General features: G+C 41.4%; 2 protein-coding genes across 2 annotated transcripts; both read right to left on the minus strand.

The window, feature by feature from the left end:
- Positions 1 to 4727: 4727 nt before the first annotated feature.
- Positions 4728 to 8377, minus strand: LOC103720238 (uncharacterized). The gene is made up of 3 exons (XM_026809668.3): positions 7922 to 8377; positions 6224 to 6975; positions 4728 to 5544 (listed from the first exon to the last, which is right to left on the minus strand). The coding sequence occupies exons 1-3, from the start codon at positions 8207 to 8209 to the stop codon at positions 5022 to 5024; spliced, it is 1563 nt and encodes a 520-aa protein (XP_026665469.3). The 5' UTR covers positions 8210 to 8377; the 3' UTR covers positions 4728 to 5021.
- A 1480-nt stretch (positions 8378 to 9857) lies between these two features.
- LOC120107365 (uncharacterized) lies at positions 9858 to 13621 on the minus strand. Its single transcript, XM_039120622.3, has 3 exons — positions 13203 to 13621; positions 11480 to 12228; positions 9858 to 10989 (listed from the first exon to the last, which is right to left on the minus strand). The coding sequence occupies exons 1-3, from the start codon at positions 13497 to 13499 to the stop codon at positions 10467 to 10469; spliced, it is 1569 nt and encodes a 522-aa protein (XP_038976550.1). The 5' UTR covers positions 13500 to 13621; the 3' UTR covers positions 9858 to 10466.
- Between the last annotated feature and the right edge of the window lie 432 nt (positions 13622 to 14053).

The raw sequence follows: 14053 nt of genomic DNA on the forward strand, positions 1-14053 counted from the left end.
GATTGGCACTAAAGGAAAGGCAGAGATTACCCTAAGAGGTTTCATCTTTTCGTCACTATAAAGTCTCAAAGGGTGCAGCCAACATCTTCTAATCCTCAGCCAAATACGTTGAAAGAATCCAGTGGCTTTTTACAAAGCCCACAGAGGGCTCTACCCCTGCCAGAGCCACAAACGGTTCCAGTGGTGATCTATGAACAATTTCAAGTGCCCCTTCAAAAAGTCCAGGCACTGACTATTGCGATCCAACACATGCAGCAGCCAGTTGCCCCCCAATAGCCATAGCAACAAGAGGCCTACAAGCAGGATCACTGTGAGGGTCTGAAGTACTCAGGTCGACACTCCCCACCTCGGAGAGGGGGCAAGTGCCTCCTAACCAACCTTCCTGTCGTCCCAACCCTGGCAAAGCTCGATGCATCTCATACAATCAGCTACGGAGACATGTACAGGAGGACCCATCCCGATCCATTGACTCTCCCTCTTGGGAGGAGTCGGCCTCTAGCCATTTCTCCTCCCACTGACCTGATGGGGTCTCCCAGAGGGAGGCCTGCCTCGATCATAAGCTCGAGGAGATGTGCCAGTGCCTCAAAGAACTTTGTCAGCACCAGGCTAGTCAAGATCAAGATGTGGAGTTCACCATTGAACCCCCATTCTCGATGAAGATAATGGGGGAGCTGGTTCCTCCCCGTTTCAAGATGTCGCAACTGGAGACATATGACGGCACCTGAAATCTTTTAGATCATTTGGAGAGCTTCAAAGTTCTCATGATGCTCCAAGGTGCCTTTGATGCAGTGTTGTATAGAGCTTTTCTAGCTACCCTTTGCAAGACAGCTCAATTATGGTACACTGAGTGCCTCTGAGGCTGAGGAGAAGTTCAGAGATCTTTTTTGCCATCAAGCAATGAAATAATGAGCCTTACGAGACTACGCCAGCTACTTTAATGTCGCCACTCTGGAAGTATGTGACCTTAATGATTCGGTCGCTTGTCTATCTTAAGGAGCAAACTCAAGACCTCTTGATTTCTTTTTTCTTTAGAGAAAAAGTTTTCGAGAGATTACGTTGAGCTACTAGCTCGGGCGGACAAATACATCAACGTCAAGGAGGCTATAGCGACTCGATGAGAGTTAGCTAGGGGTGCACCCGGCCAAAAGAAAACAACAAGTGAGCCTGAGACAACTTGAAGCCCCCACCAAAAAGACCAGGGATAAAGAAACCTCCTACCAATCGAGAAGCCCTGCTCAGAGGTTTGGAAAATATACACCTCTAAACAATCCACACTGGCAGATTCTCAAGGAGATCCATGACTGCAACTATATAAAGTAGCCATGGAACATGAAGTCTATGACTCTTAAGGACATGACACGATACTGCTAGTTCCACCGCGATCATAGGCATGACACCGAGGATTGCTTCCAACTATAGGATGAGATTAAGGCCTTAATTCAACGAGGCTACCTTGACGCCTATGTTCAGAACCCTCGAGGCCGAGCCAATCCTAGTCGAAAGCAAACCTCTCTTGAGGCGAAGCCCAATAATCAACTGACGACCGAAGTCATTAATACCATAGTCAGCGAAACTACTGCTGGTGGAGCTAGTTCATCTGCCCGAAGAGCCTACGCGCGAGCTGCCTACATGGGGAGCTCGTCAATAAAGAGATTGAGGACAAAAGAAGGCATTTTCTTCTCGGATGCTGACAGAAAAGGAGTACAAACTCTCCATGATGATGCCATTGTAATTCCCCTTGATATTGCAAATTATGATATAAAAAGAATTCTAATAGATAATGGAGGTTTGGGAGACATCTTATTTTATGAGGCCTTTTTTAGAATGAATCTACTAGATGACAGGCTTCGGAGGATCACCTCCCTCTTGGTTGGCTTTTCTGGAGACCCAATTCCTGTGGAGGAAGTCATCACTCTTCCTGTCATAGCAGGACGACTCCCCCAGCAAACCACCGTCATAATAGATTTTCTAGTCGTCAAAGTTCCATCGGCCTACAACGCCATTCTGGGACAACCAGGCTGAAACGCCCTGCATGTCGTGGTCTCCACCTACCACCTACTAATGAAGTTCCCGACTAGAAGCAGAGTAGGAGAAATCTGAGGTGACCAAGTGCTCGCTCAGGCATGCTACGTGGCTACGCTTAAAGGAAAGAAGCCAATGGAGGAGCTTCCCATCGAAAGCTTTAATTCCCATGATAGCTAGGGATAACAGTGCGGGGAGCTAGCTAAAGACCTTTATTCTGTGCCTCTTGATGTGACAGCACCGGACTGAAGAATGGAAATTGGAGCCCGTCTTGATGACAATGTCCTAGTGTAGCTCTTAGAATTCATTTGCGTTAATGTTGATGCATTTTTTTGGTCGGCTTTTGATATACCAGGTATACACCCGGAGGTTATCACCCACAGGCTGAGTGTGGACCCCACTCACCTGTTGGTCTGGTAGAAGAAAAAGAGCTTCGCCCTTAAAAGGCGGAAGATGATTGAGGAGGAGGTAGAAAAGCTTCTCAACCCTGATTTTATCCGAAAGATGGGTCAGGTTGATCAAGTTAGGGAAACAATGTAGGAAACTTTCACCTTATGTTTGAGCCAATCTGATCACAGGTAGAAAATCTTCAATCTATAAAGTCTACCCCTGTGAACTGACTTAACCCATTTGACCTATGAGACATGTAATTTTCATTTCTTAATTGTTAACCAACACACACTAACTTGTCTAACCCTGATTCTTGCAACTCCTAATGACTTATTTTCAAGATAACTAGACAACTAATAGTGAAGAAAGGATTGTTGATAATGGCTTCTTCTAATTATAGTAGTCTTTGGGGTACTTTGCCCAGTGTATCTACACCTTATCTTTTTCAAACCCTTGTTTCAAAATAGCTATGTTACCGGGGCACCAATGGAAAGTAACTTTCGATGGGTCTATCCATATTCATACCTTTGGCGCCAGCTTTACCCATCGATGTTGGCAAGCAAGACCTTTCTTACTGGTTATATCCCTTTACTCATTAGATCAATCCTAATTGTAGAGATAACCATGGTATGGAAAAGCCTAAAAGCTACTATAACTATTCAAAGCACCCCGAAGGTGCAGGCAGAGGGGAACATTGCTAAGGTGATCACTTGGCTCAAGGGTTTTCAATCTTCAACTTATCTTTATCTTAAAAATATCTCTATCCTAGTTTCCTTTTTACTAAGGTACGATGCCTCTCACGTCCTCCATAAAGGAAATCAACTAATGAAGTTCATTGCAAATGTGCTACAACATTACCTACTTGATCTTTTTTTTTTTTTTTTTTGTGGTAACGATGAGCTTTTCACTATATAAGGCATCAAAGGCAAAGAATCATTGAACTTGAATTCTAGATGAAAATAAAAATACTGCAAACATTGCTCTCATATTGCATTTAAAGTTCAAAATTTTAAATACCTCTTCGGTAGCATATTGCAAGTCTGGCTATTGAAGGCTTACCCAACTGCTCTGGATTACTAATCAAGTGGCTATGAGAAGGAGGGATGAAAATCAAAAGAAAATGGCTTGTTTGAGATTTTTAGGTTTCTTTTGTTTAGGAATGAAATAAAAAACTGTATTATATTTTGCATCTTTTGCCCAATATGAGTTCCTATTAGTCATTCCCTTAGCCTCTTCTTTTTTTTTTTTGGCAATATGACTTTCCACCTCTTGTCAAAACTTTGAATTGATTTCTTTGGTTCTCCCACTACACTTTTCAATGTTTCCATTTCGAGCCTACTGTTGGAAATGGTGTCCTAACAAAGCTATAATTTTGCAGGAGATACATTTTTGAAGGCATCAATTAAATGATTTTTTTTTTTTTGGATGTAATTAGTGACATATAATGCCTATCAAGTATTAGATACTCAGATTCAACAAAACGATATATGAGAATTAGTCGATTGATTGGTCAATTGCAGGAGAACCAAGTCTCTAGTTCCTTTTCCTTATACTGTCACAGATAAGTATGAGTTTTGAGAGATTTTACCTATATCAATAATGGATAATGACCATAGGATGGTGATAACCCTTTCTCAAATATCAAACTAGAGATTCCACATCAATTTACATCTGCATTACATCACATTAATTAATTGGTAAGCATGAGAACGTGTCTATAGAAAAACAATGTTGGAAGAATTTATTGCAATACTCATTATTTAATAGTGTTTTCATTCCAGAGGTTCATGCAAAACGGACCATGATTGGAGTCTATATTGCATTATCTTATTGGCTGTTTATAACTTGCACAAAACATGCGAAATTCCCATCAAGAAATGCATTATTTGAAAGGGAGAATAACGAGTATAGGAAAATTGGGTTGATCAGAAAAAATAAAATACACCATTTGTAGTCGTTCTGACAAAATATTTTTTATAATAAATAAATGCATAGCATTGTTTATTTCTTTGTAAAATATTTTTGAAAAAAATAGTTTCTCCATGTCTGATCGAACTCTATCCATGATGGGTGATGGATAGCTAGTAATTTTCCTGAGAACGAACATATTGGGTGACAAAATAGTTTTTATACTGCCATATTGGAGATGAAGAAGTCCATTTGGCTAATTGGATGGTGAAAAATGAGCCTTGGGCTATATATATATATGACACGAAACAAATATATTATGTCCGTATGGCTAAGAGTTCAAATTCATTTAAATCTAATCACAAATACCACAATTAGCTCATGATCAGCCCCAATGAATCCAATACTATTTGGAATTTTTTGTGTGTCTCTATCTTTTCTTGATCAATGGTTTCTGTCTCTGAATTACAATTACAAATCTCTCAGATTATCAAACAACAATAAATTCCATCTGCATGGAATGAACTCCTATGCAAGCAGCCCATCTTCCTCCTTGAATCCTGAATCTCAGATACGTGGTTTTTAGAAGCAAGGACTAGAACAAATCATACTGATTGTTTTTGGAAGCACTGGCATGAGAATTGGATTGATCATTTGGATACCTTACCATGGGATGCGGAGTCTTTGCTTTGATTTATATGCTAACCCCTTGCATCCGATAACACCACCTCATCAGATAGCAATTTCCTCCCATCATCCTCGCCAGTCTCAAAATTTTCCTCTCCATAAACCATATCAATCACGACCGGTTTGTTTTTATACAAAGCTGGTTCAGAAAGTCGGATCTCAGAATAATCTCCTGCTCTCGGAGGATTTTCCAACTCTATATGCTGCAATTCTGATGCTATCAGAGATTCCATTCGTGCCCTCTCCCTGTCTCTAGGATAGGTGCAGTATAGAAAGGAGTAGATGGAGCAACAAAGCGACATTGGAATCGCCATTGCAATGTAAAGTGCTTTGGCTAGGGAAGTAGCATTCTCTCTGTCTGTCTCGACAGCAGCACCCTCACCTGATCCATCGGAAACTGGTTTGTAGCCATAAACGTGCTCAGCTAACAAGCCAACAACTGGAGGAGCAAATGAAGCAAGTACGGACTCAAAAGATCTATCCAAAGCATAGATACTGGTTCTTGATCTCTCAGGGACAATCTCTGCAAATATAGGACTGTTTGCACCATAAACAAAACAATAAGATAAAGAGCAGCTAGTACCGAAACAATGCTAATATTACCCTGATAATTAGAAAATTATAACATTCTAGGAGTCATGGAAATAGACAGACAACGATGTTGCAAAAATTTAGCAACAGAGCCATGCCCAGCTTACAAATTAGTAATGCTTGGGAATTTGTGCGGTCTCATCCCTTCTTTATTCTTTTAAAGAACAAAAGATTGGCAATGAAGCTAATAGTAACTATGTACTGTCGATGAAGGTTTATCCCGTTCAAGAAGACCTTACAGATAATTTTTGAAAAGCATGATCTATGAGCGGGTTCATCTGGTGATAGAAATAGTTATGGTTTGGCCATACTTGCTGAAAGTTGTATGGGGAAAAAGGAACTGACTGTTAAAAAAGGAAATCATTGTTAGTGAAGAGTTCGAATTTTGTATATCAGTGAGAGACCACAAAATGTGTGCTATTTCTGATCTCTATCAGTGGTTTGGCACTTTGAAACATTCTATATGATTCATGTCTGAATCAAATGGTATTTACTGTTTCAGCCCGATCATCATGTCACTATATCCTTGGCACAATTCTGTTCTGATCTACTAATTTTGTTATAAATTTAGGAAGGAAAGCATGCAGTAAGACATGGAAGATTAGAAATAAAATAAGTAACATACTTGTTTGTAGCAGGAGCATTCCAAGAGACGCTCAATCCCATGATGAACAAGACAATGGCATGGGCAAGTCCCGTGGAAGGGTCATCAGGTAAGACCAACAACAGCACAGCTGCAAGTGGAATGAAAGAGGCAGAGCTTATCTGCGATAGAACTATCCTACCGGAGTCTGGAAAGTGTCTGGCGAGAAAATCCCCCATCTTTCCTCCAAACAGTCCTCCAAGGGACGTTGCGACCGAGAACAATGTCATGAGTAATCCAGTTCCTTTATGCGAGAATCCAATGAGCTCCAGCCACAAGGGTGCGAACGACAGCGCTGACCATGGGAATGATCCAGTGACACCCTGAGCCACTATAATCTGAAATGATGGGATTCTCATAACAGCTTTGGCTTCTTTGATGAGGTCCTTCACTTCTGCCCACACAGACTTGCGCGAAATAAGGTCATCGCTGGAGATAACATTGGAGGAGAAATGCGGGTCTACGGCAAATAGCCGGACCAAGATTCCTACAACTACACTAATTGCAGCGACTAGATGGAAAGCAATTCTCCAACCAGCAATTCCCATGATCGACGTCGATGCTAGCAGGAGAGCGAAGAAGTTGCCCATGATGGAACCAATATTACCAGTGAGTTGTAGCCATCCGAAAGCAATACCACGAGTGCTGTTATCAGTAGAGTCAGCTACAAGGGACTGGATGGCTGGTACCACCAGGGCTAGTCCAATACCATTCAAGGCTCTTGAGATTGCTACCTGCACAACAAAGATCCTATCAACTATAAGAATTATGTATCAGATCTTAGTACAATTTCCAATTTTATTGGATGTCTCCAGAGAGACCGGATATTACTACAGATTCAAAACCAGAGAAGTCATAAACAGTTAAAGCATTAGATTGCTTCATTAAATGAGCATGGTCAAGAAGAAGGACATTAGAGGTAAATTTACTTAGGCCACTCCTAGATTATGAAACAGGACCATAACAAATCATTAATGGGACACAACAGGCGTTAAAAATGAAATGCCAGATAAAGAGATCAGTTCAGTAGCTGCCTTACAATCAAAAGCAAGTGAAGCTCCATTTAATGGTACGATGTTAAGTTATTTATTTGCTGAAATCTAGACAAACATGTAGAAAACCAATTCAACCATGTTTTGAAGGTGACCCGAAGAGCATGCTTCTCCCAACTCCTACCCCATAAGTAACAAAAAGAAGAAAGATCTTCTAAACACAAGTAATGTAGATGTTTTATTTCTCAAATAGCAGTGGTCAAAGTCACAGGAAAAGGAGTTTGTGTCTTTAAACAACAAACGGAAGCTGAGTCTTAGACAGAAATTTCAGCAGTCCAGAAGTCAAACTCCACTCATTAATAACTGTGCGTCTTCTCCAAAATCTCCGGCAGCAACTGAAACATTGTAAACTCATCAAAAGCTTCCAACCAAAAATCCCAATAACTCACCACTCGATCTCAGACCTTGCTAAAACACCGGAAAAAAGACACACACAATAAAACCCGAAAAGTCGATCAAGTTTCAATTTTTAAGCTGAGAATAAGCTCCAATTTCTCAGATCTACAAACACAAACCTAATCCAGTTAGATTCAGCTCAAAATCCAAAAAAAGAAGCGAAAATAGACCGAAACCCAATAAAACAACACGCGAAGAGTAATAAAAAGGCCGACTTTATGGAATCGCGGACCTGGAGAAAAGTGTTGGAGAGGGCGACGAGGAAGGTGGCAGCGGCCCAGAGGAAGGCGCCGAGAGCTATGACGTGGGTCCGGTTGTAGCGGACGGCCATGTAGGTGGCGAGGGGGTAGCAAGCGGCCTGGACGATGGACCGGAGGAGGGTGAGGGAACCCAGCCCCGTCGGGGAGGCGTGAAGCGCCGCCCCGACCTCCTTGTAGACTGCCGGCAGGAGCGCCTCGTCGGCCCTCTCCATGATTCCGGCGAGGTTCACCAGCACCAGCGTCCGCCGCTCCTCCCCCATCCCCAATCTCTGCTCCTTGACCTCCCTTCGAATCGATCTAGAGAGAAGGCAGCGGAGAGAAGGATCATTGGATTCGAGGTTGACCTCCGGACCGCGGGAAAAAATATCGGGAAATTAATTCCCTACCCTTCCGTGGACTCCTCTGTGACAAAAAAGTCCTTGTTGACTAAGTCTCACCCATCCGGTCCAGAGACTTTATAAACTGTAGACCTTCATTTTTATCTGGACGAATAAAAGGACCACAAAAGGACCATGACTTGTCAACCAGACGTTACGAAGTTGGATAGGTGGCCCCATCTGATTGTGGTCAATGACCATGCGTCAGTTTTGTTGGCTTTTTTAACGAATATATTATAGCCATAGACACATCCAGAGAATCAAAAAATAAAATATTCAAAAACTAAACCGAAAAATCAGTGGTTTTCATAATATAGGTTCCCCGGCATAAAAGTCCAATCCACATTACTATTAACTTCTCTATACATATATTTTTTTAGCAATCATATACAAGAGGATGAGATCTGCTGTTTGCTAAGACGTATCAAAAAACCAGTGGATGACTAATAAGAAGTTGCCCTTTAAATATATGTGAGATGTCCTTGACATCATTTTAGCATAAATCAATCTTTATCATGCAGTATGCAATTCAGCCATAGTAATTATAGTATCAAAAACCCTAACTCCTACAACTATAAAAGCCCTATTAGCATTTTTAATAACAAAACCTACTTCGCTGAAAGCACTCATTTTTTTCTTTACGCACTACCATCAAAATTGATCTTAAGAGAATCAACGGTGGTAGCTCCTAAAAAAATATATCATTCTTAGGATCGTAGAATCTGCATGAGAAGAACCACAAGTTACTTTTATTGCGAAAGATCCATTTGAATAAATTACCTGGATAAACTCACGAGTATGTGTAGATGCTCTAAAATAAACCACTCTGGTACTTCAACATAGGCTTTGGAAGATACAATCATTCCTAACTAGTCTGATATGATGTGCAATATAATACATTCATTAATTATTTCCAATAGAGAAACCGTTCGAGAAGCTCTCCAAATGGAGAAATTGTTCACCATTCCTGCATCATCATTGAAAGTGCTTGCCATGTCTATGGAGAAGCAAATGTTTGTGCTAATTGTATTGCCAGATTGGAATCCTTGATGTAATTAGAGATCAACTAACATTTGATATAACCAACTTTTACAGAGCATTATGTTTAGGTGGTTTGTAACTTTGACCTTTTATCTCCAAAAAAAACCCGTACAATATACCTTAAAGAATTACCATTAAAGCATCTCTTATTGGCAACAATTCAATCTTGAAAAAATTTAGAAAATAGAATCTCAAGCTGATTAATAGTGCTATATAGAAGTAAGGAATAGTAAGACAACTTTTCTTCAATTCAAATTAACCAAATTCCAATTTCACAAGTCAAGAGCTTATATAGTCTGTCGTTCCTTTCTTGAAATCCACATTAACATACATAATCGTCCTGCAACAAGATGGAATCAAGATGTTTGTAAATGTGGCTCAACATCGTCATATAGCACTATCACTAGCTATAATCATGATGTTCCCATGCTCTTCAAGTGATTTGATGATGTGGTCAGGAATAAAGTTTTTCAAAAATGTGAAACAGGAGTTTGTACATAGAAATTGGAATTTCAAAAATTGTCAATTACACTTGCAATCTTGTTACAATTAAGTGGATTTTTTTCTTTCCACTTGTTTTTACAATTACAATCCACACTTTCTTTAAAAGCAACATAAAAATAATTCAAAACAATAAAAAAGCCATTAAGTCTTCCAGCTACCAACTGAAAATGGCAACCTCCTACAGGAACTAACCCCAAGTCCCAAGCTACCATGTAGTCTCTGAAGCAGTCACCGGACTCAGAGAAACCAAAGTAGTTGCTCAAGAAGCAGTCGTGTACAAGATTTGTCAATAGAGAGATTACCATCCAAGGTAAACTATTTCATTTGTATACTAGTCCCCTCAGACAAAAACTTGAATTCTCCACTCACTTCAAACACTATTTATATCTATCATTTTGTGGTCTATAAGTACATGATCTGAAATGACCTATGAACTTCCTCCAAAAGCCGACTCCCAGTAACATCTGGCCTCCAAAGCCAAACACCAGATTCAGAAATAAACCGCATTTGTGGTTCTCGAGAGCACTCTTTGTACTAGACTGGTCTAAATCTAAAAGTAACCGTGGGAAGCAGAAAGTTTTCATTAATTCGTATGCTAATCCCTCCCATTTGATACTTCCACTTGCCAAGAAAGCAGTGTCCTCTCATCATTGTCATCAGTCTCAAAGTCTTCCTCTCCATAAGCCAAATCAATCACGCTTCTTTCGCTTCCATTCAACTGCAATTCAGAATGTTGGCTTCCAGAATCACGTCCCACTTCACAAGCATTCTCCAATTCTATCTGCTGCAATTCTGATTCTATCAAGGAATCCATCCTTGCCCTTTCTCTATCTCTGGGATAGGTGTGGTACAGGAAGGAGTAGATGAAGCAACAGAGTGACATGGGAATTGCTATTGCTGTGTAGAGTGCCTTGGCAAGGGAGGCAGCATTCTCTCTATCTGTCTCAACAGTGGTATTCTCACCTGCTCCATAAGAAATTGGTTTGTACCCATAAAGATGCTCAGCTAAAATGCCAACAAGAGGAGGAGCGAACGATGATAGTACAGACTCAAAGGATTTATCCAAAGCATAGATGCTTGTCCTTGATTTCTCTGGGACAATCTCTGCAAATATAGGACTGTGTGCACCACAGAGAGAGAAATTACCAAAATGAATAGAAGGTGCCATAGCATGGTAAAAGAAAGTTTATTCTGAAAGAGAATGCTTTGAAAGGTTTCTTTTGCCATTGAAGAAAAAGGACCTTGAAATATTATAGTATTATGATTGAGTTTATTTTCGAAAGAGAGTTCTTCACAAGATGACTCCATTCTTTTGCTGAAAATAGCATGGAAGAAAATAATTATTTGTTAAAAAGGGAAATCAATGATTATGGTTCCATGTCGAGATTATACGTATATATGTGAAGAACCACACAAGGGTTCCATTCCTATTTACTATCAGTGGTCCAATGGTTTTAGCCATTATCTAAAGTTCATGGCAGCATCAAATGAGATTAGCTTTTTTAATGAGCTCATTGTTCCCATGTTCATGGTACAATTCTGTCATGATCTTACTAATTCTGCTAGCCATATATCAAGATTTGGGAGAACAGAATCACAATAACTTACTTGTTTGTAGCTGGAGCGTTCCAAGATATGCTAAATCCCATGACGAACAAGACAAGGCCATACACAAGTCCTGTGGAGGGGTCATCAGGTAAGACCAACATCAATAGAGCTGCAAGAGGAATGGCAGAGCTGGAGCTTATCTGGGACATAACTATCCTGCCAGAATTTGGGAAACGCTTGGCTAAAATATCCCCCATCTTTCCTCCAAATAGTCCTCCTAGAGAATTTGCAACCACGAAAATGCCCATGAGGAATCCAGTTACGCCATGCGAGAATCCAATAAGCTCCAGCCACATGGGTGCAAACGAAAGAGAAGACCATGGAAATGAACCAGTGATCCCCTGCGCCACGATAATCTGAAATGATGGAATCTTCATAACAGCTTTGGCTTCATTAACAAGGTCCTTGGCTTCTGTCCACACAGACTTGCGTGAAATCGCTTCGTTACTTGAACTATCATTATGAAAATGAGGATCCACTGCAAAGAGTCGGACCAAGATTCCTACAATGATGCTTATTATGCCGACCAGATGGAAAGCAACTCTCCAACCCGCAATTCCCATAAACGAAGTTGATGCCAGTAGTAGTGAGAAGAAGCCACCAATGATGGAACCAACATTACCAGTCAGTTGTAGCCATCCAAAAGCCGAACCACGTGTGCTGTCATCAGTGGAGTCAGCTACAACGGACTGGATAGCCGGGGCCACTAGGGCTAGCCCAATCCCATTCAAGGCTCTTGAGATTGCTACCTGCATAACAACCATAGTATGAAATATATGTAAATTATATCAGATTATTTGCATATCGAGGCTTTTTTTTTGGTTCATTCTGCTTTCAAGAAGCATTTAAAACATTAGGTTGCTTCATAAATGGAGCAAATTAAGGATTTAAGCAACAAGAGAGCAACAAAAGAAAGTAGACATATCAAAGATTTCTAGAGTGAAGAAGAGAAACTAGACTTTAGAATATACAAACATTCAGACAGCATCAAAGATTCAACAAATCCACCAATCAAACAATTTTGTTGGGTGTTTCCTAGTCAGGAAGCCCTCAGCAAGAAAAGAGTGATAGATAAGGATTCCGCAAAAAATGAAACCCCCAATAATTGGGACAAGGCTTGATGGTTATTGACATGGTTTCGGCCATTGGAAAGCAGCCAAGTTATGAATCACCTAGCAGGTGGGGAAATTAGTTTGGCAAGTAATCCAAGAAGGTGCAGCAGATAATGCCTTATTTGATCATTGATGGCACAATTAATACCAATTACTTGAAGTAAAACAGAAATCTCAGAACCAAATCAATCATGTTTCAAAAGAGGCCAAGAAACCCGTTAGTCATGCTCTTCTAAACAACAGTTGATCCAAACACTATTTTCACAAATGGCAATAGTTCAACTCACAAGTTAAGGGTTTTTGTCTACAACAACAAAACAGAAGCCAAGTCTTACGAATTTATATGAGCCCTACAACAACAAAAAACCCTATTCGGTTCCACAGAATATCCCAAACAGTTAACGCTCAACCCCATCAAAACACTCCCTAAGTATCACAAATATAAATAATTAACCTAATAAACCAATCTAAGATTCAATCTTTCCCGCTAAAAATCGAAACTTTTGCTCAAATCCGCAAAACCCGCATCCCGCCCGCCTCGATTCAAACCAAACCCATCAAAAAGGCAAACAGAAAAGCGGCAAAGATTGCAGCTTTGTGGGGTTCCAAACCTGGAGGAAGGTGTCGGAGAGGGCGACAAGGAAGGTGGCAGCGGCCCAGAGGAAGGCGCCGAGCGCTATGATGTGGGTCCTGTCGTAGCGGACGGCCATGTAGATGGCGAGGGGGTAGCAAGCGGCCTGGACGACGGACCGGAGGAGGGTGAGGGAGCCCAGCCCCGTAGGGGTGGCGTGCAGCGCCGCCCCCACCTCCTTGTAGACCGCCGGCAGGAGCGCCTCGTCGGCCCTCTCCATGATTCCGGCGAGGTTCACCAGCACCAGCGTCCGGCGCTGCACCCCCGTCGACCCCATCCCCTCCTCTCCCCTCTTTCTCCTCTCTGGATTGATCCAAAGAGAAACACTGCAAGGAGAGAAATGGGAATGTTGAGCCGTCACACGGGATCCAGGATCGAGGAAGCGGATATGTCCCTGCCTTGGTGGAATATTCCTACGTCTAAAGAGACTTGTGGGGTTCGGATCTGGGACCTGGAAACGGACCTGACAGTTGTGAGGTTCAAAAAGGGAAGGAGAATGGTGGGGCCGGTCATTGGGCGGTGTTGATTGGCGAAGATCGTGGGTCGGTAGGTGAGTTGACAATCGTGGCAGATAAAGTCGGAGGTACGGAGATGGGGTAACAGTGTACTTAATTGTGCTGAGTGTGTAATTAAGAAGAAGGTATTCGCTAAACTCCCATCCCCGGCCCGCCCAATACTGATATAATTTCTCGGTACGTAGCCAACCACCACCTCGGCTAATTCCTCGTACGTGGCACGTAGGCGCCATGTTTGCAACGTTGGATTCGCTCTCTAACCATGAAGAAACACATGGTTAGAGTCCGGTTCGCCTAATTAGGATATCATACATTG

This window comes from Phoenix dactylifera, chromosome 7 (assembly GCF_051530095.1).
Source record: "Phoenix dactylifera cultivar Ajwa chromosome 7, Ajwa_hap1_PhDact_Kaust_v1.1, whole genome shotgun sequence".
Taxonomy (NCBI): Eukaryota; Viridiplantae; Streptophyta; class Magnoliopsida; order Arecales; family Arecaceae; genus Phoenix; species Phoenix dactylifera.